Source organism: Carcharhinus amblyrhynchos, unplaced genomic scaffold (assembly GCF_965287045.1).
Source record: "Carcharhinus amblyrhynchos unplaced genomic scaffold, sCarAmb.v2.hapA chromosome_349, whole genome shotgun sequence".
In the NCBI taxonomy this organism is placed as follows: Eukaryota; Metazoa; Chordata; class Chondrichthyes; order Carcharhiniformes; family Carcharhinidae; genus Carcharhinus; species Carcharhinus amblyrhynchos.
This window is the reverse complement of record NW_027650089.1, coordinates 12,501-37,882: the sequence shown is the minus strand read 5'-3', so window position 1 is coordinate 37,882 and position 25,382 is coordinate 12,501. Positions and strand designations below refer to the sequence as shown.

The 25,382-nt window shown below is 48.9% G+C and overlaps 1 protein-coding gene across 1 annotated transcript in view; it reads left to right on the top strand.

Annotated features, from left to right (window-relative positions):
* The window catches only part of LOC145339221 (cGMP-dependent 3',5'-cyclic phosphodiesterase-like), a gene marked incomplete at both ends in the record, with an annotated part of 143,738 nt that overhangs the window by 105,997 nt on the left and 12,359 nt on the right, over positions 1-25,382 (top strand). Inside the window, 4 exons of the mRNA XM_080183617.1 lie at positions 3,746-3,787; positions 5,211-5,279; positions 6,112-6,242; positions 18,473-18,584. Coding sequence (XP_080039743.1) covers positions 3,746-3,787; positions 5,211-5,279; positions 6,112-6,242; positions 18,473-18,584 — 354 coding nt within the window. The remainder of the gene's footprint in view (positions 1-3,745; positions 3,788-5,210; positions 5,280-6,111; positions 6,243-18,472; positions 18,585-25,382) is intronic.

The following is a 25,382-nucleotide window of genomic DNA, read 5'->3' as shown; positions in this document are numbered from 1 at the left end:
ACACAATACTCTAGGTGTGTCCTCACCAAGGCCCCTGTGTAATTGTAACAACACATCCCTGCTCCCGTTCTCCAAACCTCTCACAATGAAAGGCCAACATACCATTTACCTTCTTTACCGCCTGCTGTACCTGCAATGCTTACCTTCAGTGACTGGTGCACAAGGACACCCAGATCCCTCTGCACACTCCCCTCTCCCAATTTACAGCCATTCAGGTAGTAATCTGCCTTCTTGTTTTTGCTTCCAAAGTGAATAACCTCACATTTATCCAAATTATTCTGCATCTGCCATTGATTAGCCCACTCACCCAACCTGTCCAGATCATTCTGAAGGATCTCTGTATCCTCGTCACAGTTCACCCTCCCTCCCAACTCGGCATCATCTGCAAACTTTGAGACGTTGCATTTTGTTCCCCCATCCAAATCATTAATATATATTGTGAATAGCTGGGGTCCCAGCACCGATCCCTGTGGCACCCCCACTAGTTACTGCTGCCAGTTTGAAAAGCACCCATTCATTCCTTCTCTTTGTTTCCTCACTGCCAATCAGTTTTCTCTCCGTCTGTGGTTGTAGAGGGTGGTTTGAAAAACAGCCCTCTACAACCACCCTCTATCTTCTGTCATTTAGCCAACTCTGTATGATTTCTCTGCCGTGGAGGGAGTGGATGTTTGTGGATGAGATGTCAGTCAAGTGGGGCTGCTTTGTCCTGGATGGTGTGGAGCTTCTTGAGTGTTGTTGGAGCTGCCCCCATCCAGGCAAGTGGGGAGTATTCCATCACACTCCCGACCTGTGCATTGTGGATGGCGGACAGGGATCAGTGCTGGGACCTCTGTTAGAACATAGAGCATAGAAAAACTACAGCACAAACAGGCCCTTCGGCCCATAAGTTGTGCCGATCATATCCCTACCTACTAGGCTTACCTATAACCCTCAATCCTATTAAGTCCCATGTACTCATCCAGAAGTCTCTTAAAAGACCCTGTTGTTTGTAATAAATGATTTGGAGGAGAATGTTGGTGGTCTGATGAGTGAGTTTACAGAAGACGCATAGACTGGGGGAGCTGTGGATTGTACAGAAGACCACCGGAGGATACAGCAGGATATACACATGGAAACCTGTGCAGAGAAATGGCAGAAGGAATTTAATCTGGACAAATGCAAGGTGACGTATTTTGGGAGGACTGATGCAGGCAGGCAGTATACAATAAATGGCAGAACCCTTAGAAACCTGAGAGAAATCAGGAGGGCAAAAAGGGGACACGAGATTGCTTTGGCAAAGGAGAGTCCACAGATCTTGTACAAATACATAAAGGGCAAAAGAGTAACTAGGGAGAGAGTATAGGGCCTCTTAAGGATCAACAAGAATCTGAACACGATGGAATATCTGGAGCCGGTAAGTTCCCGAGAGGTGAGAAATCGGGGCGATCTCCGAGTTCTCTTACCAGCTCACTCCACCCATTGGGCAGCGGGGAAGAATGATAAGATGGCTCTTGTGTCTTTTAGGTGGTAATTTGGGGGGTGGGTGTCACCTGCAAGATTGGTAATGATTGTCCACCCTCACTCGCTGTGAGAAATGGGTAGTATTTTTCTGCAATGGAATTTCCAATGTGTTAAAACACAATCTCACAGTGAGTTCTGGCCAAGCTGTGGTGACAGGTTTTATTCCCTTCTGAAGCCTTGGGGTGGGGGGGTTTGGGGGTGAGTGAGAGGCGTGGTGAGGTTTTGATTGATTTATTATTGTCACGTTTATTAACATACAATGAAAAGATTTGTTTCGCGCAATACAGACAAAGCATACCGTTCATAGAGAAGGATAGGAGAGGACGCAGAATGTAGTGTTACGGTCATAGCTAGGGTGTAGAGAAAGATCAACTTAGTGCGAGGTAGGTCCATTCAAAAGTCTGACAGCAGCAGGGAAGAAGCTGTTCTTGAGTCAGTCGGTACGTGACTTCTGACTTTTGTGTCTTTTTTCTGACAGAAGATGGTGGAAGAGAGAATGTCCGGGGTGTGTGGGGTCCTTAATTATGCTGGCTGCTTTTCCCCAAGGCAGCAGGAAGTGTAGACAGAGTCAATGGATGGGAGGCTGGTTTGTGTGATGGACTGGGCTACATTCACAAACTTGTGTAGTTTCTTGCGGTCTTGGGTAGAGCAGGAGCCCATACCAAGCTGTGATACAACCAGAAAGAGTGCTTTCTATGGGGCATCTGTAAAAATTTCCTCTGTCTTCTGAGAAAGTAGAAGCGTTGGTGAACTTTCTTAATTATAGTGTCGGCATGGGGGGACAGGTTGGTGATCTGGGCACCTAACACCTTGAAGCTCTCGACCCTTTTTTGTTGGTATTGGGAGGGATGAGGGACAGGGTATGGGTGGGGCACAACCTCAGGCTAAAGGGACGACCCTTTAAAATGGAGATGAGAAGTAATTTCTTCAACCAGAGAGTGGGGAATCTGTGGAACTCTTTGCTGCAGAAGGCTGTGGAGGTCAGGTCATTGAGTGTCTTTACGTAGGTAGGTTCTTGATTAATAAGAGGAAGATCAGGGGTTATGGGGAAAAAGCAGGAGAATAGGGATGAGAAAACTATCAGCCATGATTAATTGGCAGAGTGGATTCGATGGGCCGAGTGGCCTAATTCTGCTCCTATTTCTTACAGTCTTGTGCTGGAATGAGTGTTGGGGGCAGGGTGGTGAGAGGCAGGGTGGGTGTTGGGACAGTTGGGGGGTGGGATTCTCCAGCTATACTGTAGATCTCTATCTTCCTTCCATTCCGTTTCAATTTACAGCGGGATTTGGACTCCCAACACCTCCAGTTGCTCACTCTGCTCAGGTGCCTTTCTGGGGATTGGATCATCTGACTTCCTGGCTGGAACTGCACCCTTCCCGCCCCGCCATTTACACCATTGGTCCATCCCACGTGCATACCGCCTCCCTCGGGCCAACTCGTTATCCAATTGGATCCGTAACAGAGAGAACTTGCATTTCCTTAGCGCCTTTCCAAACCTCAGGGTGTCCCAGAGCACTCCACAGCCAATGGAGTGTGGTCACTGATGTAATGCAGGAAAAACGGCGGCCAATTTGTGCACAGCAAGATCCCACGAACAGCGATGCGACAATGGTGATTTGTTTAGTTGGTGATGTTGATTGGGGGGAATAGAGATTGGCGGAGATGCCGGTGGGAGGGGGAGTGGGGCGTGGGGGGGAGCGGGGTGGGGGGCGGGGGGAGGCGGGGGCGGGGAGGGGGTGGGGTGGGCGAGTGGGCGGTGGGGGGGGGCTCGCCTGCTCTTTTTCCAAATGGTGTTGTGTCACATCCCACCTGAGAACACGGAGAGGGTCACAGATCAGCAGGCCTGACAGTGCAGTAGTGACCACCCCGTCCCACTGGGAAAGGGGCCTACATGTGACCCCGGAGCTACAGGAATGTTGTTGGCTCTTCAACCCACAAGAGAAAACGCTGGAAAATCTCAGCGGGTCTGGCAGCATCTGTAAGGAGAGAAAAGAGCCGACGTTTCGAGTCCAGGTGACCCTTTGTCAAAACTTGACTCTTAAATGCCCACCAGAATGGACAATAAATGCTGGCCAGCCGGCGACACTCAGATCCCATATATGAGTACAAAAAAGATGTCCCTCATTCTTCATAAATCTCCTCTATAATCCTCCCCCATGTGATCCATTCTCCCAGTACATGGTGATCCTGTGGCTTTCTGAATAAATGTTCTAACTCATTCCTCCCGTTTCTCTTTCTGGGTTAGGTTGTTGGAGACAAGATCCTGGAAGAGGAGACCACTTTTCCGGTGAGTTCTCGACCAACTGACTTCTTGTCCGTCACAGTTGATTCATGTCTGATTTGTTAACTCCACCCCAGTCCCTGAGTCAGCTCAGCGCCCGTGCCCTTTGTGAGGCCTGGCCTTGGTCACACCCACCCAGCAGCCTGAACTCGGCTAACACTCTGCCGCACGTGCCTTCATTCACACCAAGCCTGAAGTCATCCTGTTGGTCCTGCGGGGGGATCTTCCAGTCCCGCTGATAGCCAGCCCTCCTCCCCCAGTACGGGTTCCCCAGCAGTGAACAATGGGAAAAGCCGTTTGAGATGACTTCAGCCAGGCTAATGAGGTTGCCTTGTGAGACTATCAAATACCTGATGAATCTTAATTGTTGGTTAAATCAGGGAGCTTCATGCTCCTTGTTTAAAGCAGGTGTGTCAGACCCCCAGCCTGCATTCAGCAGGGAGCAACTGGAGAGCTGGCTGTGCACAGATGTACGGTGTAAATAAAGCAACTTGGTGTTGGGGCATTTCCCTCCTTGGACTTATTACACCACTGACTGAGAGTGTGGTGGAGACAGATTCACACAGCGAGTGGTTAGGATCTGGAATGCACTGTCTGAGAGTGTGGTGGAGACAGATTCACACAGTGAGTGGTTAGGATCTGGAATGCACTGTCTGAGAGTGTGGTGGAGACAGATTCACACAGCGAGTGGTTAGGATCTGGAATGCACTGTCTGAGAGTGTGGTGGAGACAGATTCACACAGTGAGTGGTTAGGATCTGGAATGCACTGACTGAGAGTGTGGTGGAGACAGATTCACACAGTGAGTGGTTAGGATCTGGAATGCACTGTCTGAGAGTGTGGTGGAGACAGATTCATACAGTGAGTGGTTAGGATCTGGAATGCACTGTCTGAGAGTGTGGTGGAGACAGATTCACACAGTGAGTGGTTAGGATCTGGAATGTACTGCCTGAGAGTGTGGTGGAGATAGATTCACACAGTGAGTGGTTAGGATCTGGAATGTACTGTCTGAGAGTGTGGTGGAGACAAATTCACACAGCAAGTGGTTAGGATCTGGAATGCGCTGTCTGAGAGTGTGGTGGAGACAGATTCACACAGCGAGTGGTGAGGATCTGGAATGTACTGTCTGAGAGTGTGGTGGAGACAGGTTCAATCGAGGCTTTCAAAAAGACAATTGGATGATGCGAAAAGGAAGTTGGTTCAGGGTTATGGGGAGAAGGCGGGTGAATGGCTCCAAGTACATTGATTCATTTTCAGAGCTGGTGGACATATAATGGGCCAAAGGACAATTCTTTTTCAGTGCGGTAATGTTTCTGAGACTCTGTGGTGGAAATGTGATGAACAATTGGCTGATAGCGAGGGGTGGGGGGGGTCAGCTGCTGAGTTACCCTCAACCTCCTCAGCTTTATCTTGTCTTTCTTGTTTGGCAGCTGTCGTTTTCTGAGTTTGAGCAGTCAGAGGGAAACAGTAAATCGATGACACTGAACGACATCACTCCGGTAAGTGTTACCTGATCTTCAGCCTTTCAGCAATTCTTTGCGGGATCCCCATCATCAGCAGGTTTATTTATAAAGAAATTTATTCATTTACTGCACGTGGGCATCGTTGGCTGGGCCAGCATTTATTGCCCGTCCCTATTTGCCCCTGGAGAAGGTGGCGGAGAGCTGCCTTCTTGAGCCGCTGCAGTCCATGTGGTGTAGGTACACCCACCGTGCTGTTAGGGAGGGACTTCCAGGATTTTGTCCCAGGGACAGTGAAGGAACGGTGATTTATTTCCAAGTCAGGATGGTGAGTGACTTGGAGGGGAACCTCCGGGTGGTGGTGTCCCCAGGTATCTGCTGCCCTTGTCCTTCTAGATGTTTGGAATGAGACTTGGTGAGGTAAGGGTTATGGAACTAAGGTGGATGGAAGGAGTTAAGATGTGGATAATCCCTTGGTCACTTGCTGCAGTGAATCGTGTAGATCGTTGAACAAAGAATCGTAGAACAGCTGCAGCGAGTAAGAGGTCATTCGGCCCATCGGATAAGGGTCAATTTAGCATGGCCAATCCACCCAACCTGCACATCTTTGCACTGTGGGAGGAAACCGGAGCACCCGGAGGAAACCCACGCAGACACGGGGAGGACGTGCAAACTCCACCCAAGCCGGGACTCGAACCCGGGTCCCTGGCGCTGTGAGGCAGCAGTGCTAACCCACAGTGCCACCCAACTTACACTTCGGAAATAGCTGAGTGGCTGCGTGAACACTTTGCGACGGTCCGGGTATTGTGGGAGCTGCTGTCGAATGGCGCGTTCCCTCTTTCCTTCACATCTCTCTCCAATCTTCTCCTAGGACCAGCACCAGCGACTCAACAACATCCTCGGATTCGAGGTTTACTCCATGTTGTGTGTTCCTGTCGTCTCTAGAGCAACCTCGCAGGTAGTCGCCATGGGCTGTGCATTTAACAAGCGATCAGGCCATTAGTGAGTACAACGTCACAATTGAAATGTTTAAAGAGGCCATTAAAAAAAAATGCAACCAAAGCACGGGGGTTACTTCCTGACAGATTGGGTTTGAAAAGCAGAGGGAGGCTATTGTTCACCCATTTCCAGCCTTGGTCACAACTTGGTGCATCGGCTCCACCTTCCATCTAATAAAACAAGTGAGAAGTCTCACAACGCCAGGTTAAAATCCACCAGGTTTATATAGGGTGGCACGGTGGCACAGCGGTTAGCACTACTGCCTCACAGCGCCAGGGACCCGGGTTCAATTCCAACCTCAGGGTCACTGTCTGTGTGGAGTCGGCACATTCTCCCCATGTCCGTGTGGGTTTCCTCCAGGTGCTCCGCTTTCCTTCCACGGTCCAAAGATGTGCGGGTTCGGTCGATTGGCCATACTAAATTAACCCTACCATCAGGGGGATTTACTAGCAGGGTAAATGTGTGGAGTTATGGGAATAGGGCCCGGGTAGGATTGTGGTCAGTGCGGACTCGAATGGCCCCCTTCTGAACTGTTGGGGTTCTAAGATTCTATTTAGAAATTACGAGCTTTCGGAGCACTGCTCCTTCCTCAGGTGAGTGATTTAACCTGGTGTTGTGAGACTTCTTACTGTGTCCAGCCCAACCCAATGCCAGCATCTCCATCTATAAAGCAAGGGTCCCTGGAAATCCCATCCCTTATAATTATCCTGGAACGTTTGAACGGATTGGAACTCTTTGTCCCAGAAGAGAGAAGGTCCAGAGTTCTTGGTAACCGCATGACTGGGGACGTGGAGTGGGTTTTAAACTAAATAGAGGCAGGGTGGTTCTGGAGAGGGGGGTGTCTTGGCTTCCAAAGCAAGAAGATACGGCAGCATTGCAAAGCAGCTATTTTGGTAATGAGACCCAGAGTATGACAGGAAGGGACAGAGTGTACAAATATAAAAATACAAGCAACAAATAGGACCCAAAAGGCAAACAACGGTAACAAGGCAACATTAATGGCTCTTTACGTGGAGTATTCAGGGCAAAGTAAATGATTTGACAGCACAAATTGAGGCAAGTCTGATCTTGTAGCCATTACAGAGACAGGGCTAGAAGGAGATCAAAACTGGGGCGGCACGGTAGCACAGTGGTTAGCACTGCTGCTTCATAGCTCCAGGGTCCTGGGTTCGATTCCCGGCTCGGGTCACTGTCTGTGTGGAGTTTGCACATTCTCCTCGTGTCTGCGTGGGTTTTCTCCGGGTGCTCCGGTTTCCTCCCACAGTCCAAAGATGTGCGGGTTAGGTTTATTGGCTGTGCTAAGAAATTGCCACTTAGTGTCCAGGGATGCATAGGTTAGAGGGATTAGTGGGTATAATATGTAGGGATATGGGGGTAGGGCCTGGGTGGGATTGTGGTCGGTGCAGACTTGATGGGCCGAAGGGCCTCTTTCTGCACTGTAGGGTTCTATGGTTCTGAGGGAATTTAATATCCAGGGGTGTGTGACTTTTTGTAAAGACAGGCAGGAAGGAAAGGGTGATGAGGCAGCTTTGTTGGTACGAGATGGAATAAGTACGATAGTGAGAGATGGTCTTAGATCGGAAGATGTAGAATCGTTGAATCACAGAATCCCTCCAGTGCAGGAGGAGGCCATTTGGCCCATCGGGTCTGCACCGACAAGGATCCCACCCTATCCCTGTGACCCCACATATTTTCCCTGTTAATCCCCCTGACACTAATGGACAACTTAGCATGGCCAGTCCACCAAACCTACACATCTTTGGACTGTGGGAGGAAACTGGCGCACCCGGAGGAAACTCAGCGCAGGCTCTGGGAGAACATGCAAACTCCGCATAGACAGTGACCCAAGCCGGTAATCGAATCTGGGTCCCCGATGCTGTGAAACGGCAGTGCTAACCCACTGTGCCATTGTGTCACCCTAAATTCATAAGAAATAACAAGGGGGAGGAGGAGACACGGGTGAGAGGAGTCTGTAGCTATACTGTAGGATACAGAATAAATCAAGAGATAACGAGGATATGTAAAAAGGCACTACTTTCATCATGGGTGGCTTTATTCTTCATGTAGATTGGGAAATTCAAATTGGCAGAGGGAGCCATGAGGAAGAATTCATAGAGTTTATTCAGGACATTTTCCTAGAACAGTATGTTATGATCATAACCTGGTATAATTGAGCATTCGTTTTGGGAGTGAGAATCTGGGTCAAAATCAGCTGTGCTAAACTTAAATAAAGGTAATCAGAAGGGAACGAGGTCAGGTTTGGTTGGAGTGGACTGGGGAAAGGAGTTTAGCAGGAAAGACGGTGACAAATGTTTCTGAAAATAGTTCATGGCTCACAACAAAGATATATCCCAGTGAGGAATGAGGATTTTAGGAAGGGGATAAATCAGCCATGGTTCACCAAAGAAGATAAGGATTGTGTTAAACCATGGTGGCATGTGTGGGGGGAGCACGGTGGTTAGCACTGCTGCCTCACAGCGCCAGGGACCCGGGCTGAATTCCAGCCTCGGGTCACTGTCCGTGCGGAGTTTGCACATTCTCCCCGTGTCTGCGTGGGTTTCCTCCGGATCCTCCACTTTCCTCCCACACTCCAAAGATGTGCGGGTTAGGTTGATAGGCCATGCTAAATTGCCCCCAGGGGGACTTGCTAGGGTAAATGCGTGGAGTTATGGGGATAAGGTCTGGGTGGGATTGTGGTCAATGCAGACTCGATGGGCTGAATGGCCTCCTTCTGCACTGCAGATTCTATGATTCTACAGATCCTATGAAAGAATAAACATGCAATGTGTCAAAGATTAGTGGCAAAGCAGAAAATTGGAAAAGGTTTAAAAACCAACAAAAGATGACCAAAAATAATAGAAATGGAGAAGATAAACTCGCCGATGTGATGGATACAGACAGTGAGAGTTTCTTCAAATATATAAAAAGGAAGGGAGAGGTCAAAGTGAACATTGGCCCCTTAGAGAATGAGACTGGGGAAATAATAATGGGGAATCAGGAAATGGCAGAGGAGTTAAACAAATACATTGCGTCAGTCTTCACAGTGGAAAATACTGATAACGTTCCGAAAGTACTAAATAATCAAGGGACAGAAGGAGGCAAGAAAATAAATACAATAATTATCATTAGAGAAAAAGTACCAGGGAAACTAACAGGGCTAAAAGCTGATAAGTCCCCTGGGTCAGATGGGTTACATCCCAGGATATTAGAGGAAGTAGCGACAGAGATAATGGATGCACTGGTAGTAATCTCCCAATAATCCTTCAATTCTGACAAGTCCCAGAGGATTGGAAAGCTTTCAGTTTAACCCCTTATTCAAAAAGGGAGGGAGACAAAATCAAGTACCGATAGGCCCACATATACGGCTTTACAGCTTAACATCTGTCACTGGGAAAATGTTAGAGTCTATTATAAAGGATGTAATAGCAGAGTGTTTAGGATTACACAATATAATCAGGCAGAGTCAGCATGCCCGACCAATTTATTCGGTCTCTTTGAGGTGGTAATGAGTAAGATAGATAGAGGGGAACCACTAGATGTAATATACTTAGATTTCCCAAAAAAGTCTTTGATAAGGCACCGCTCAAAAGACTACTTAATAGATCATTGGTTATAGAATCCTACAGTGCAGAAGGAGGCCATTTGGTCCATCGAGTCTGCACCAACCACAATTCCCATCCAGGCCCTATCCCCATAACCCAACTGATCCCCCTGATGCTAAGGGGCAATTTGGCATGGCTAATCCACCTAACTTGCACGTCTTTTAATAATGCTTCCTTTTAATGAGATAAAGAGCTCATGGTGTTAGTACATTAGCATGGATAGAGGATTGGCTAACTGATAGAAGACAGAGTTGGGATAAGGCTGGCATTTTCAGGATGGTAACCTGTAACTAATGGAGTGCCATAGGGATCAGCGCTGGGAAGACAATTATGCACGATATATATTAATGCCTTGGACAAGGGAAGTGAATGTACTATTGCCAAGTTTGTCGATGATACTAAAATAGGTGGGAAGGCAAGTGATGAGAATGTCACAGAGTCTACAGAGGGATATAGACAGGTGAAGTAAGTAGACAAAAACATGGCAGATGGAATATAATTACCCAATCAGGAATTCAGGAGAAACTTGTTTACCCAGAGAGTGGCCAACATGTGGAACTTGCTCCCAACAGGGATTGGTTGAGGTGAATAGTGTAGATGCCTTTAAGAGAACTATTGCTGAAAAGAAAGACATGTTGTCAAAGTTTTTCACCTTGCACTCATCAGGACAAATGCAAGATTGCCAAATTTCAAATGATAACAATTCAGGGGAGAAAGGGTGCTGATTGGTTGGCAAGTGGACTCTGATTGACCAGGATATTGCCTCACAGTTGATGTTATGTTTCCAAGATGGCGCCGGAGTGAGGGGACTTCTTGCGAGCTATGCCCAACATATCCTCGAATTCTATTTTCTCTTTTGTTCTATGCTTCTAAAACTCTATTATAACTCTTTTAGATTAAGTTGATCTTTCTCTACACCCTAGTTATGACTGTAACACTACGTTCTACACGCTCTCATTTCCTTCTCTATGAATGGTATGCTTTGTCTGTATAGCGCGCAAAAAGCAATACTTTTCACTGTATGTTAGTACACGTGACAATAATAAATCTAGTCGAAGATTGGCTGGCAGTTCTCAGAGGCAGGACACCCTGTCCCTGAGCTTATTATCTCATTGCTGTGTGTGGGATCTTACTGTGCACAAGCTGACTATTCCGCTTCATAGAAACATAAAAAATTGATGCAGCAGTAGGCCATTTGGCCCTTCAGGCCTATACTGCCATTCAATATGATCATGGCTGATCATGCATCTTCAGTATCTCACTCCCACTTTCTCTCCATACCCCTTGATCCCTTTAGTCACAAGGGCCACGTCCAGCTCCCTCTTGAACATATCTAATGAACTGACCCCCCAACAGCTTTCTGTGGGAGAGAATTCCACAGGTTCACAACTCTCTGAGTGAAGGAGTTCTTCCCCATCTCAGTCCTGATTGGTTTACCCCTTATTCTTAGACTGTGACCCCCTAGTTCTGGACTCCCCCAACACCGGGAACATTCTTCCCCCATCCAGCCTGTCCACTCCCATCAGGGTTTTATGTTTCTATGAGATCCTCTCTCATTCTTCTCAATTCCAGTGAGTACAAGCCCAGTCGATCCAGTCTCTCTTCATATGTCAGTCCTGCCATTCCGGGAATCAGTCTGGTGAACCTTCGCTGGATTCCCTCAATAGTGAGAATGTCCTTCCTCAGACACAGAGACCAAAACAGCACACAATACACAAGGTGTGGTCTCACCAAGCCCCTGTATAACTGCAGTAAGACATCCTTACTCTGATACTCAAATCCTCTTGCTATGAAGGCCAGCATGGCATTATCTTTCCTCACCGCCTGCTGTCCCTGCCAACCTTCAGTGACTGTTCCACCATCACACCCAGGTCACGTTACACTTCCCCCTTTTCCTAAACCACCGCCATTCAGATAATAATCTTCCTTCCTGTTTTTGCCACCAAAGTGGATAACCTCACATTTATCCACATTATATTGCATTTGCCAAGTATTTGCTCACTCAGCCTGCCCAAGTCACTCTGCAGCCTCTTAGTATCCTCCCCACAGCACACACTGCCACCCAGCTTAGTGCCGTCTGTACATTTGGAGATATTGCATTCAGTTCCTTTGTCCAAATCATTAATGTATACTGTGAATAGCTGGGGTCCCAGCCCTGAATCCTGCGGTACCCCACTAGTCACTGTCTGCCCCTACTACTGCCTCAGGGAACTTGTTCCAGACACTGACTGAGTGAAGCAGTTTTGACAACAATTGACAGTCACCATTACTGAGACTACCTTACAATTCCCAGTTCCCCAGTTGCCCATGGTGGGATTTGAACCCTGGCCCTCTGGATTACTAATCTCAGGACGTCACCCTTACACCACCATCCCTCCATCTAGCCTTACCAATGGTGACTGTGAAATCAGTAGGAGTGTGGCACAGTGGTTAGCACTGCTGCCTCACAGCGCCAGGGACCCAGGATTAATTCCAGGCTTGGGTCACTGTCTGTGTGAAATCTGTACATTCTCCCCGTTTCTGCATGGGTTTCCTCCCACAGTCTGAAAGACGTGCTGGTTCAGTGCATTGGCCATACTGAATTCTCCCTCAGTGTATCCAAACAGGCGCCACTGTGTGGCGACTAGGGGATTTTCACAGCAACTTCATTGCAGTGTTAATGTAAGTCTACTCGTGTCAGAAAATCATAGAAGTTTACAGCATGGAAACAGGCCCTTCGGCCCAACTTGTCCATGCTGCCTAATTTTTACCATTAAGCTATTCCTAATTGCCTGCATTTGGCCCATATCCATCTGCACTAATTTTACCCATGTAACTGTCTAAATGCTCTTTAAAAGACAAAACACCTTCCTGAAATCCAGCCAGATATATTACATCTACAGGAGCTCCATTATCCACTGTGCTTGTTACACCTTCAAAGAACTCCAGCAAATTAGTCAAACATGATTTACCCTTTATAAAACCATTCTGACTCTGATGGATTGCGTTTTGACTTCCCAAATATCCTGTTACTACTTCCTTAGTAATGGATTATAAGTTTCCCAACGAGAGATATTAAATTAACTGGAATGTAGTTTCCAAGTTTGTGCCTTTCTCCCTTTTTGAATAGGAGCGCTACATTAGCATTTTTCCAATCCACTGGGACCGTTCCCGCATCTAGGGAATTTTGGAATATTCTAACCAATGGATCCACTATCTCCGCTGCCACTTCCTTTAAGATCCAAGGATGTAGGCCATCAGTCCCTGGAGACTTGTCTGTCTTCAATCCCAATCGTTTGTTCAGAATTTTATCCCGAGTGCTGTTGATGGTTTTGAGTTCCTGCTTTTCAATGACCTCTACACTGGCTGTTACTATTGGGATAGTTCCAGCGCCCGCACATCTGATATATTTCAGGGCTACGCTGAGACAACACTAGTCCATAAATGGGACCGGGTTTATAAGAACATAAGAACATAAGAAATAGGAGCAGGAGTAGGTCATCTAGCCCTTCGAGCCTGCCCCGTCATTCAATAAGATCATGGCTGATCTGTCGTGGCTCAGTTCCACCTTCCTGCCCTCTCCCCATAACCCTTAATCCCCTCGCTTATCAAAAACCCATCAACCCGCGACTTAAAAATATTTAGCGAGGCAGCCTCCACCACTTCAACGGGCAGAGAATTCCAGAGATTCACCACCCTTTGAGTGAAGAAGTTCCTTCTCAACTCCGTTCTAAACTGCCCCCCCTTTACCTTGAGGCTGTGCCCCCTAGTCCTACTGTCCTAGTCCTTATCTACAAGAGTTTTCACATCTCACTACAATCATAAAATTTCTCCACTTGTGCTCACAGCTCAGCTTCTAATAGCTTCTGTGGTGTCCATTTATTTTGCTCTGACTCCACACCCAGGCTTAACCAGTCAAGCACAGAAAGCATGGATGAATTATCACAAAGTCAAACAGGGAACAACTGAACAAATGAAAACCACATCCCTCTCTCTCGCCCTTTCCATATTCCTCTTTGTCTACGCCTCTCATCTTCTCTCCTCCTCTCTTTCCTCTCTTGCTGTTTCTGTACGTCCCTTCGCTGTCCCCTTCTCTTCCCCTCATGCTCTTCCTCACTCTGGCTTCCTCTGAATTTATCTGCCTTTCTCTCCCTATCTCCACCTCCTCCTCTCTTTCGGTCTCTCTTTTGTCTGGCAGATCCTCTCAGAGCTGAAGAGGACACATTGAGAGTTAACCTCCTCACAGAGAAACTGAGCTGATTTAATGATTGCGTGGGTTATTAAAAAACACAGGATCTCATCAAAGATCTGTAATGGCTTATCGAGCAGTGCCTCCACAAACCGATTTCTATCTCCACCCAGCTCATCCGGAGCAGTAATCTTTGCTTTCAGAGACTGTAGATGCTTGCACTCACTCAGTGATTTACCCTACTGTTCCAATGGTCATTCCATGGTGAGCAGCTAGAAGGTGTGAATGTTTGTAGCGGTGCGTTGTGACCTTGAGAATTACGTGTTTGAATGTGAATCTTTATTCTTAGTCTTTAAGTTTAAGTTTTAAGTTTATTTATCAGTGTCACAGGTAGGCTCACATTAACACTGCAATGAAGTTACTGTGAAAATCGCCCTAGTCGCCACACTCCGACGCCTATTCAGGTCCACTGAGGGAGAATTTAGCAAGGCCAAATCAGCACGTGTTTCGGATTGTGGGAGGAAGCTGGACCACCCGGAGGAAGCCCATGCAGACACGGGGAGAACATGCAGACTCCGCACAGATAGTGATACATGGCTCTTCACAAGTGATTGGTGTAATTCTCCCTCTTTTTCACTATTCCTCTCTCCATCTATCCGTCCTCACCCCTTCTCTCCCTATTTTTTTTCCTTATTCCATTCTCATTCCTGGGAACCAAACCCAGGTCCCTGGCGCTGTGAGGCAGCAGCGCTAACCCACTGTGCCACAGTGCTGGCCATAAGAAAAATGGAATGCTTCATGAATTTGTGTCTTTACTATCAAGACATCCCGGGTTACTACATGCTGCTTCCATGGCTCGTTCTCTGAGTCCATTACTATGTGATTCTATACATCATACTGTGAGCAGCGCCAGGCTCCAGGCTCACACTAACCCTTGCTCTGTCAAGCACCTTTGCATTATAATGGCATGCACCTAATTTGAACTGGATTTTTTTAACCCATTTGTGGAACCTGGGCATCGCTGGCTGGCCAGCATTTATTGCCCATCCCTAGTTGCCCTTGGAGAGCAGTTGAGAGTCAACCACATTGCTGTGGCTCTGGAGTCACATTTAGAACATAGAACATTCCAGCGCAGTACAGGCCCTTCAGCCCTCGATGTTGCGCCGACCAGTGGAACCAATCTAATGACCCTCTAACCTAAACTATTCCAATGTTATCCATATGCCTATCCACTGACCATTTGAACGCCCTTAAAGTTGGCCAGACCAGGTAAGGACGGCAGATTTCCTCCCCTAAAGGACATTAGTGAACCAAATGGGTTTTTCCAACAATCGACAATGGTTTCACGGTCATCAGTAGATTCTTAATTCCAGATTTTTTTTTCCGAATTCAAATTCCACCATCTGCCGTGGCAGGATTCGGACCCAGGTTCCAGAATATTAGCTGAGTTTCTGGATCAATACTCTAGAGATAATATGAGTCAGCCATCGCCTCCCCATGTATGTAAGGAAGGGTTTACTTGAACTGGGCACGGTACAGCGGAGGTTCACTGGACTTGTGTGTGAGATGAGAGAGTTGTCCTAGACGGAGAGGTCGGGTAAATTGGCTTTTTATTCTCTGGAGTTTGGGAGAATGAGAGGTGATCTCATTGAAACCAACAAAATTCCAAAGGAGTTTGAAAGGGTGGAGCCTGAGGCATTGTTTCTCCAGGTCAGGGAATCTAAGGCATGGGGGGGTGCAATCTCAGGGTGAGGGGCTGATCGTTTGGGACTGAGATGGGGAGAAGTTTCTTCACTCAGAATGTTGTGAATCTTTGGAATTCTCTCCCACAGAGGGTTGTGGTTCTCCATCCCTGAATATGTTGAAGGCTGGGACAAACAGAGTTTTGGTCTCTTGAGGCGTTTAGGGATAGGGAGAGAAGGCAGCAAATGGAGTTGAAACCAAAGGTCAGCTATGATCCAAAGATGAGTAGGGTAGGTGGATTGGCCACAGTAAATTGCCCAAAGAACAAAGAACAGTACAGCACAGGAACAGGCCCTTCGGCCCAACAAACCTGCGCCAATCACATTGTCCTATATAGACAAACTGCCTGTATCCCTCTGTTCCCTGTCTGCTCATATGTCTATCCAGATAACTTTTATATAACTGCAAGATAATCTGCCAACTCTTATACTCAATGCCTCATCCGATGAAGACAAGTATGCCATATGCCTCCTCCGCCATCTTTTCCACCTATGCTACCACTTTTAAGGATCTGTGGACCTGTACTCCCAGATCTCTCTGTGTGTCTATGCTCCTAATGGTTCTGCCATTTATTTTATACTTTCCACCTGAATTGGATCTACCAAAATGCATCACCTCGCATTTGTCTGCATTAAATTCCATCTGTCATTTCTCCGCCCAATTTTCCAGCCTCTCTATATCCTGCTGTATTCTCTAACAATCTTCTTCACCATCTACAACTCCACCAATCTTAGTATCATCCACAAACTTGCTAATCAGACCAGCTATGTTTTCTTCAAGTCTTTTATATTTATTACAAACAACAGAGGTCCCAGCACTGATCCCTGCAGAACGCCACTAGTCACAGCCCGCCATTCAGAAAAAAACCCTTCCACCTCTACAAATGTCTTCTGTAGCCAACACAGTAAGAAGTCCCACAACACCAGGTTAAAGTCCCATAGGTTTATTTGGTAGCACAAGCCACTAGCTTTCGGAGCGCTTACTCCTTCGTCAGGTGAGTGGGAGTTCTGTTCACAAACAGGGCACATAAAGACACAAACTCAATTTACAAAATAATGGTTGGAATGCGAGTCTTTACAGGTAATCAAGTCTTAAAGGTACAGACAATGTGAGTGGAGAGAGGGTTAAGTACAGGTTAAAGAGATGTGTATTGTCTCCAGCTGGGACAATTAGTGAGATTTTGCAAACCCAGGCAAGTCGTGTGGGTTACAGATAGTGTGACATGAACCCAAGATCCCGGTTGAGGCCGTCCTCATGTGTGCGGAACTTGGCTATCAGTTTCTGCTCAGCGACTCTGCGCTGTCGTGTGTCATGAAGGCCACCTTGGAGAACACTTACCCGAAGATCAGAGGCCGAATGCCTGTGACCGCTGAAGTGTTCCCCAGCAGGAAGAAAACACTCTTGCAAGAGATAATACATATCTCTTTAACCTGTGCTTAATGTTTTCTCCGCTCACGTTTAAGACTTGATTACCTGTAAAGACTCGCATTCTAACCATTATTTTGTAAATTGAGTTTGTGTCTTTATATGCCCTGTTTGTGAACAGAACTCCCACTCACCTGATGAAGGAGCAGCGCTCTGAAAGCTAGTGGCTCGTGCTACCAAATAAACCTGTTGGACTTTAACCTGGTGTTGTGAGACTTCTTACTGTGTTTACCCCAGTCCACCGCTGACATCTCCACATCTATGGCCAAGCCAGTTCTGAATCTATCTCACTAGTTCACCCCTGATCCTGTGTGATTTAACCTTTTGCACCAGCCTACCATGAGGAACCTTGTCAAATGCTTCACTAAAGTCCATGCAGACAACACCCCTTGACAATCATTTTTATCACCTCCTGAAAAAACCCAATCAAATTAATGAGACATGACCTCCCTCACACAGAACCTCTGTATGAGGAAGGTCATGTCTCACTAATTTGTTGCTAATAGATGTGCAAGTTAGGTGGATTGGCCATGGCAATTTGCCCTTTAGTGTCCAAAGAGGTATATGTCACATGGAGACAATACACATCTCTTTAACCTGTGCTTAACCCTCTCTCCACTTGCATTGTCTGTATCTGTAAAGACTTGATTACCTGTTCAGACTTGCATTCCAACCATTATCTTGCAATTGAGTCTGTGTTGATATATGCCCTGTTTGTGAAACAAATCCTGCACACTCGCCTGATGAAGGGGCAGTGCTCTGAAAGCTCGTGCTACCAAATAAACCTGTTGGGCTTTAACCTGGTGTTGTGAGACTTCTTAGAGTGTCCACTCCAGTCCAATGCTGGTAACTCTACGTTACACCAGATGGATTAGCCATGGCAAACATGTGGGGTTAAGGAGATTGGGCGGTGGGGTGGTGTCATGGGGAGAGGGCCTGGGTGAGATACTCTGTCAGAGAGCTGGTGCAGACTCAATGGGCTGAATGGCCTCTTCTGCGCTGTCGGGCTTTTATGATTCTGTGGTTGCGTTGAAGATTATTATCTGGAAAGGAAGAATGTTCAGGGTTACCGGGATGGGAACTCTGAGTTGCTCACTCTGAGAGCTGGTGCAGACACGACGGGCCAAATGGCCACTTGCTGTGAGGTGATAGCTCTGCGTGTGATGGAGCGGGACAGTGGGTCGACACGAGCTCCCATCTCTTGTGACCTTGTGGACCCATCACTGGAAAAATTGGGAAAATGAATCTATCGAAGCGAGTGATCTGTCCAACGGTGTGTCTGTTCTCTCTTGCAGCTTTACGGAAGTGGATGAACAGATAATCCAACACTGTTTCCGTTACACAGCCACAGTGCTAACCAGCACCATGTCGGTCCAGAAGGAGCAGAAACTCAAGATTGAATGTCAGGTGACTTGCCGCGTATGCTCAGAGACTCCGTCGCTGTCCGTTCCCCCCAAACCGCCTGGCCTCTCCCCCACCATGCAGGGTCTTTCCCTCACTGGCCCTTAGCTGGCAGGTCACGCAACCCTGAGTCAGGATAATTGTGGATTCAAGCCCCAATCCCCCCGACCCCGAGGACAAAATGCAGGTGGAAACTCTCAACGCAGTACTGAGGGAGTGCCGCACTGTCAGAGGGTCAGTGTTGAGGGAGTGCCGCACTGTCAGAGGGTCAGTGCTGAGGGAGTGCCGCACTGTCAGAGGGTCAGTGCTGAGGGAGTGCCGCACTGTCAGAGGGTCAGTGCTGAGGGAGTGCCGCACTGTCAGAGGGTCAGTGCTGAGGGAGTGCCGCACTGTCAGAGGGTCAGTGCTGAGGGAGCGCCGCACTGTCAGAGGGTCAGTGCTGAGGGAGTGCCGCACTGTCAGAGGGTCAGTGCTGAGGGAGTGCCGCACTGTCAGAGGGTCAGTGCTGAGGGAGCGCCGCACTGTCAGAGGGTCAGTGCTGAGGGAGTGCCGCACTGTCAGAGGGTCAGTGCTGAGGGAGCGCCGCACTGTCAGAGGGTCAGTGCTGAGGGAGTGCCGCACTGTCAGAGGGTCAGTGCTGAGGGAGTGCCGCATTGTCAGAGGGTCAGTACTGAGGGAGTGCCGCACTGTCAGAGGGTCAGTGCTGAGGGAGTGCCGCATTGTCAGAGGGTCAGCGCTGAGGGAGTGCCGCACTGTTAGAGGGTCAGTGCTGAGGGAGTGCCGCACTGTCAGAGGGTCAGCGCTGAGGGAGTGCCGCACTGTCAGAGGGTCAGCGCTGAGGGAGTGCCGCACTGTCAGAGGGTCAGCGCTGAGGGAGTGCCGCACTGTCAGAGGGTCAGCGCTGAGGGAGTGCCGCACTGTCAGAGGGTCAGTGCTGAGGGAGCGCCGCACTGTCAGAGGGTCAGTGCTGAGGGAGTGCCGCACTGTCAGAGGGTCAGTGCTGAGGGAGTGCCGCACTGTCAGAGGGTCAGTGCTGAGGGAGTGCCGCACTGTCAGAGGGTCAGTGCTGAGGGAGTGCCGCACTGTCAGAGGGTCAGCGCTGAGGGAGTGCCGCACTGTCAGAGGGTCAGTGCTGAGGGAGCGCCGCACTGTCAGAGGGTCAGTGCTGAGGGAGTGCCGCACTGTCAGAGGGTCAGTGCTGAGGGAGTGCCGCACTGTCAGAGGGTCAGTGCTGAGGGTGGGCTGCACTGTCAGAGGGTCAGTGCTGAGGGAGCGCCGCACTGTCAGAGGGTCAGTGCTGAGGGAGTGCCGCACTGTCAGAGGGTCAGTGCTGAGGGAGCGCCGCACTGTCAGAGGGTCGGTGCTGAGGGAGTGCTGCACTGTCAGAGGGTCAGTGCTGAGGGAGTGCCGCACTGTCAGAGGATCAGTGCTGAGGGAGCGCCGCACTGTCAGAGGGTCAGTCCCACAGCACTGTGCTGTCCTGTTATATGTTGATGTGTGTCAGAAGGGAGAAGGAGATGCCTGTGCTCCCCAACCGCAGGCACAGGACTGAACTGAGACGGTGACACTGGAGAGACATGAGCGGCACAGTGTTTGCCGGGAAGGGTTGCTTGGCACGGAGATGGAGGGTGGAGATGGAAGGCTGGAGCAGCCTCCCCTGGCAGTGGTGGGCAGTGCAGCATTGTGGCAGCGTGCCCTGGGGCAATCTGAGCCCGCCTCGTGCACGTCACTCAGAAGCAATCAGGTTTTGTGCCAACGTAATTCCGTGCCGGAATGACGCAGGTTGGGGAGGCTGGCACGATGCCAGCGGGTAGCTGGTTTAATTAGCATTCATGAGATGCATTCACGCCACCTGGCAATGGGATGACCAACTGGCCTGTTGGGAGGATTCTTCTGTGACTTTACCTCGGCCGAGGTCAGACTTCTTGGCTTCTACCGGATTCTCCAATCCCGCCGGGATGGATGGGAGAATTCCGCAGTGAGTGGGCGCAGATTAGAGGAACGGGATAGGGATCCAGGGGCTGTGGAGGGACCTGGGAGCCAGGGTGAGGATGTCCAAATCCAGCTGTTGACGGGCCCGTCCAGCTGCGGGTCCCACGCACAAACCCCTGATGTTCGTTATACCTGGGAGCGGAGGCAGAGACTGTCAGAGGCAGTTTGGTTCTTGTGTCTGTCTAGAGATATCTCCTGTGGGCTATGAGGACCCGTCTATCTCGGGGAAAACTCAAAACCTTTCAGACATAGACAAGATTCCCGACTGACAAAGAACAATGAACAGTACAGGACAGGAACAGGCCCTTCAGCCCTCCAAGTCTGTGCTGGCACACGATGCCTTTCTAAACCCTTCGCCTCTACACCGTCTATATCCTCGATCCCCAGCCAACACGTGTATCTGCCAGGACGCCTCTTACATATCGTTATTGTACCTGTTTCTACTCCACAGGCCCCTTTGTGGTTTAGGGACCTTCAAGTGGATCAGCAGTGGATAGAATGGGTAGCCGGAATCTTTTTACATAAGAACATAAGAAATAGGAGCAGGAGTAGGCCATCTAGCCCTTCGAGCCTGCCCCGCCATTCAATAAGATCATGGCTGATCTGTCTTGGCTCAGTTCCACTTTCCCGCCCTCTCCCCATAACCCTTAATCCCCTCTCTTATCAAAAACCCATCAACCCGCGTCTTAAAAATATTTAGCGAGGCAGCCTCCACCACTTCAACGGGCAGAGAATTCCAGAGATTCACCACCCTTTGAGTGAAGAAGTTCCTCCTCAACTCCGTTCTAAACCGCCCCCCCTTTATCTTGAGGCTGTGCCCCCTAGTCCTACTGTCGTTTCTGAGCGGGAAGAGCCTCTCCACCTCTATCCTATCCATCCCATTCATCATCTTATACGTCTCAATGAGATCTCCCCTCATTCTTCTAAACTCTAACGAGTACAAGCCTAGTTTATTCAGCCTCTCCTCATAGCTCAACCCCCTCAACTCCGGCATCAGCCTAGTAAACCTCCTCTGCACTCCCTCCAAGGCCAAAATATCTTTGCGCAGGTGCGGCGCCCAAAACTGCACACAGTACTCCAGCTGCGGCCTCACCAATGCCCTATACAGCCGCAGCAAGACCTCCCTACTTTTATATTCCCAGGATACAAATGTCAATCTTTTTTTAAGGGATACGGGTATCGCTAGCTGGCCAGCATTTATTTTATAACGATTTTGTGTCTTCACATACCCTGTTTGTGAAAAGAACTCCCCACTCACCTGATGAAGGGACAGCGCTCCGAAAGCTGGTGGCTTGTGATACCAAATAAACCTGTTGGACTTTCACCTGGTGCTGCGAGACTTCCTGTGGCGGGGACATAGGGTTACGGTAAAAGGGGGAAAGTTTAAAGGAGATGTGAGAGGCAGGTCTAAAACCAGAGGGCACAGGTTTAAGGTGAGAGGGGAGAGTTACGAAAGTGACCAGAGGGGCAATTTTCTCACACAGAGGGTGATGAGTGTCTGGAACAAGCTGCCAGAGGCAGCAGTAGAGGTGGGTACAAATTTGTCTTTTAAAAAACATTTAGATAGTTACATGGGTTAGATGGGTCTAGAGGGATATGGGCCAAATGCGGGCAATTGGGATTAGCTTTGGGGTTTTAAAAAAACGGATGGCATGGACAAGTTGGGCCGAAGGGCCTGTTTCCATGCTGTAAACCTCTGTGACTTTAAGTCTTTACACAGAGGATGGTAAGTGCCTGGGATGTGCTGCCAGAGGAACTGGCAGAAGCGGGTACAATAGCAATATGTAAGGGGTACCTTGGCAGATACATGAATAGCCCAAGAATAGAGGGATACGGACCACATAGAGGCATCGTGTGCCAGCACAGACTTGGAGGGCTGAAGGGCCTGTTCCTGTGCTGTACTGTGCATTGTTCTTTGTCACTTTGTATATTTCTGAAATGTTGTGAGTTTCCCGGAGATAGACGGGTCCTCACAGCCCACAGGAGATATCTCCAGACAGCCACAAGAATCAAACTTTGTCTGACAGTCTCTGCCTCCGCTCCCAGGCATAATTAACATCAGGAGTTTGTGTGTGGGATCCGCAGCGGAGTCCAGCTGCAGCTGGACGGGCCCGTCAACAGCTGGATTTCAACATCCCCACCCTCGCTCTCAGATCCCTCTGTGGTTTCACCTCCCTCCCCACTCTCCCTGTAACCCCATGCAGTTACCCTGCTAATCTCCCTGACAGTAGGGTCAATTTAGCACGGCCGGCCCATCTAACCCGCGTAGACCTTTGGACCGTGGGAGGACACTGGGGCACCCAGAGGAAACCCACGCAGACACGGGGAGAATGTGCAAACTCCGCATAGACAGTGACCCAAGGCCGGGAATCGAACCTGTGACCCTGGCGCTGTGAGGCAACGGTGCTAACCACCGTGCTGCCCAATAGTGGGATATAAATATAAGTCGTGTTGTGTTGATTATTAAACGTTACACTCTGTAAAAAATAGTATGATCAAAGGTAGCTTGGAGCACTGGGACATGCTGGAGGCCATTTGGCCCTCTATGATCTAGTAAATCATGCCTGCCCTCAGTCTGAACTCTATTTTCCCTGGACTCCCCAACCCTACAGACATCCAGTGCTCTCACTTTGGACTCTGCCGCACCAAAGACTTTTTTGGGAGAGAAAGTTCCAAACGTTGCCTCACAGCTCCAGGAATCCCGGTTCGATTCCCGGCTCGGGTCACTCTCTGTTGCGGAGTCTGCACTTTCTCCCCGTGTCTGCGTGGGTTTCCTCCGGGTGCCTCCCACGCTCCAAAGATGTGCGGGTTAGGTGGGTTGGCCATGGTAAGTTGACCCCAGTGTCAGGGGGACTAGCAGGGTCAATGCATGGGGTTGTGGGGATAGGGCATGGGTGGGGTTGTAGACAGTACAGACTCGATGGGCTGAATGGCCTCCTCCTGCACTGTAGGGATTCTGATTGTAGACTTCCACTTCCCTTGGTGTGAGGGAGTGCTTCCTGACATCCCCCCTCTACAGCCTGGCTGATTTTAAGGTTTTGCCCCCTTGTTCTGGACTCCCCAAAACTCCCTCCCCAACTCTTCGCCCATCAGAAGTAATCAATTTTCTCTGTCAACCCCACCAAATCCCTTTGTGATTTTGTGCACACGCATGTTGTACACATGAGCAGACACACTAGCATACACACACACACACACACACACTGTCACACACACACACACACACACACACACACACACACACACACACAAACTCACACTCACACACACTGTCTCACACACACACACACACTGACACACACACACACTGTCTCATACACAATGTCTCACATACACTGTCTCACGGACACACAGACACACACTCACACACACACTGTCTCTCTCTCACACACACACTCTCTCACACACACACACAGACTCTCACACACACTCACACAAACTCTCTCACACACACACACACACTGTCACACGCACAGTCTCACACACAATGTGTCTCACACACACACACACTGTCACACACACACACTGTCTCACACACACACACAGTCACACACACAGTCACACACACTGTCTTACACACACACACACTGTCATGCACACACACTCACACACACTGTCTCACACAATGTCTCACACACACACACACTGTCTCACACACACACACACACACTGTCTCACACACAGTCACACACACACACATACACACAGTGTCTCAGACACACACACACACAGTCTCTCTCACACACACACACTGTCTCACACACAGTGTCTCTCACACACACACTGTCTCACACACAGTGTCTCAGACACACACACACACAAACTCACACACACGTACACACACAGTCTCACACACAATGTCACACACACACTGTCACACACACACACACTGTCACACACACACAGCCTCTCACACACTGTCTCACACACACTGTCTCACGCACACACACACTGTCACGCACACACACTCACTGTCTCACACACACACACACTGTCTCACACACACACTCACTGTCTCACACACACACACACTGTCTCACACACACACACACACACACACACACACATACACACAGTGTCTCAGACACACATACACACAAGAACACACACAGAGTCTCTCTCACACACACACACTGTGTCACACACAATGTCTCAGACACACACACACTCACACAAACTCTCACATGCACACACACACGCACAGTCTCACACACAATGTCACACACACACACTGTCTCACACACACACTGTCTCACACACACACACTGTCTCATACACATACACACTGTCTCATACACACACACACAGTCTCACACACACTGTCTCACACACACATACACACAAACACACACACAGAGTCTCTCACACACACACACTCTCACACACACTGTCTCAGACACACACACACACACACTGTCTCAGACACACACACGCACTCACACAAACTCACACACACACACACACGCACAGTCTCACACACAATGTCACACACACACACTGTCTCACACACACTGTCTCACACACAATGTCTCACACATACTGTCACACACACACACATACACAGTGTCTCAGACAGACAGACACACACACACAGTCTCTCTCACACACACACACTGTCTCACACACAATGTCTCACACACACACAGTCTCTCACACTGTCACACACACACATACACACACTGTCTCAGACACATACACACAGTCTCTCTCTCCCACACACACACACACAGTCTCTCTCACGCACACACAGTGTCACACACACACACACACACACACACACACACACACACACACACACACACACACACACTG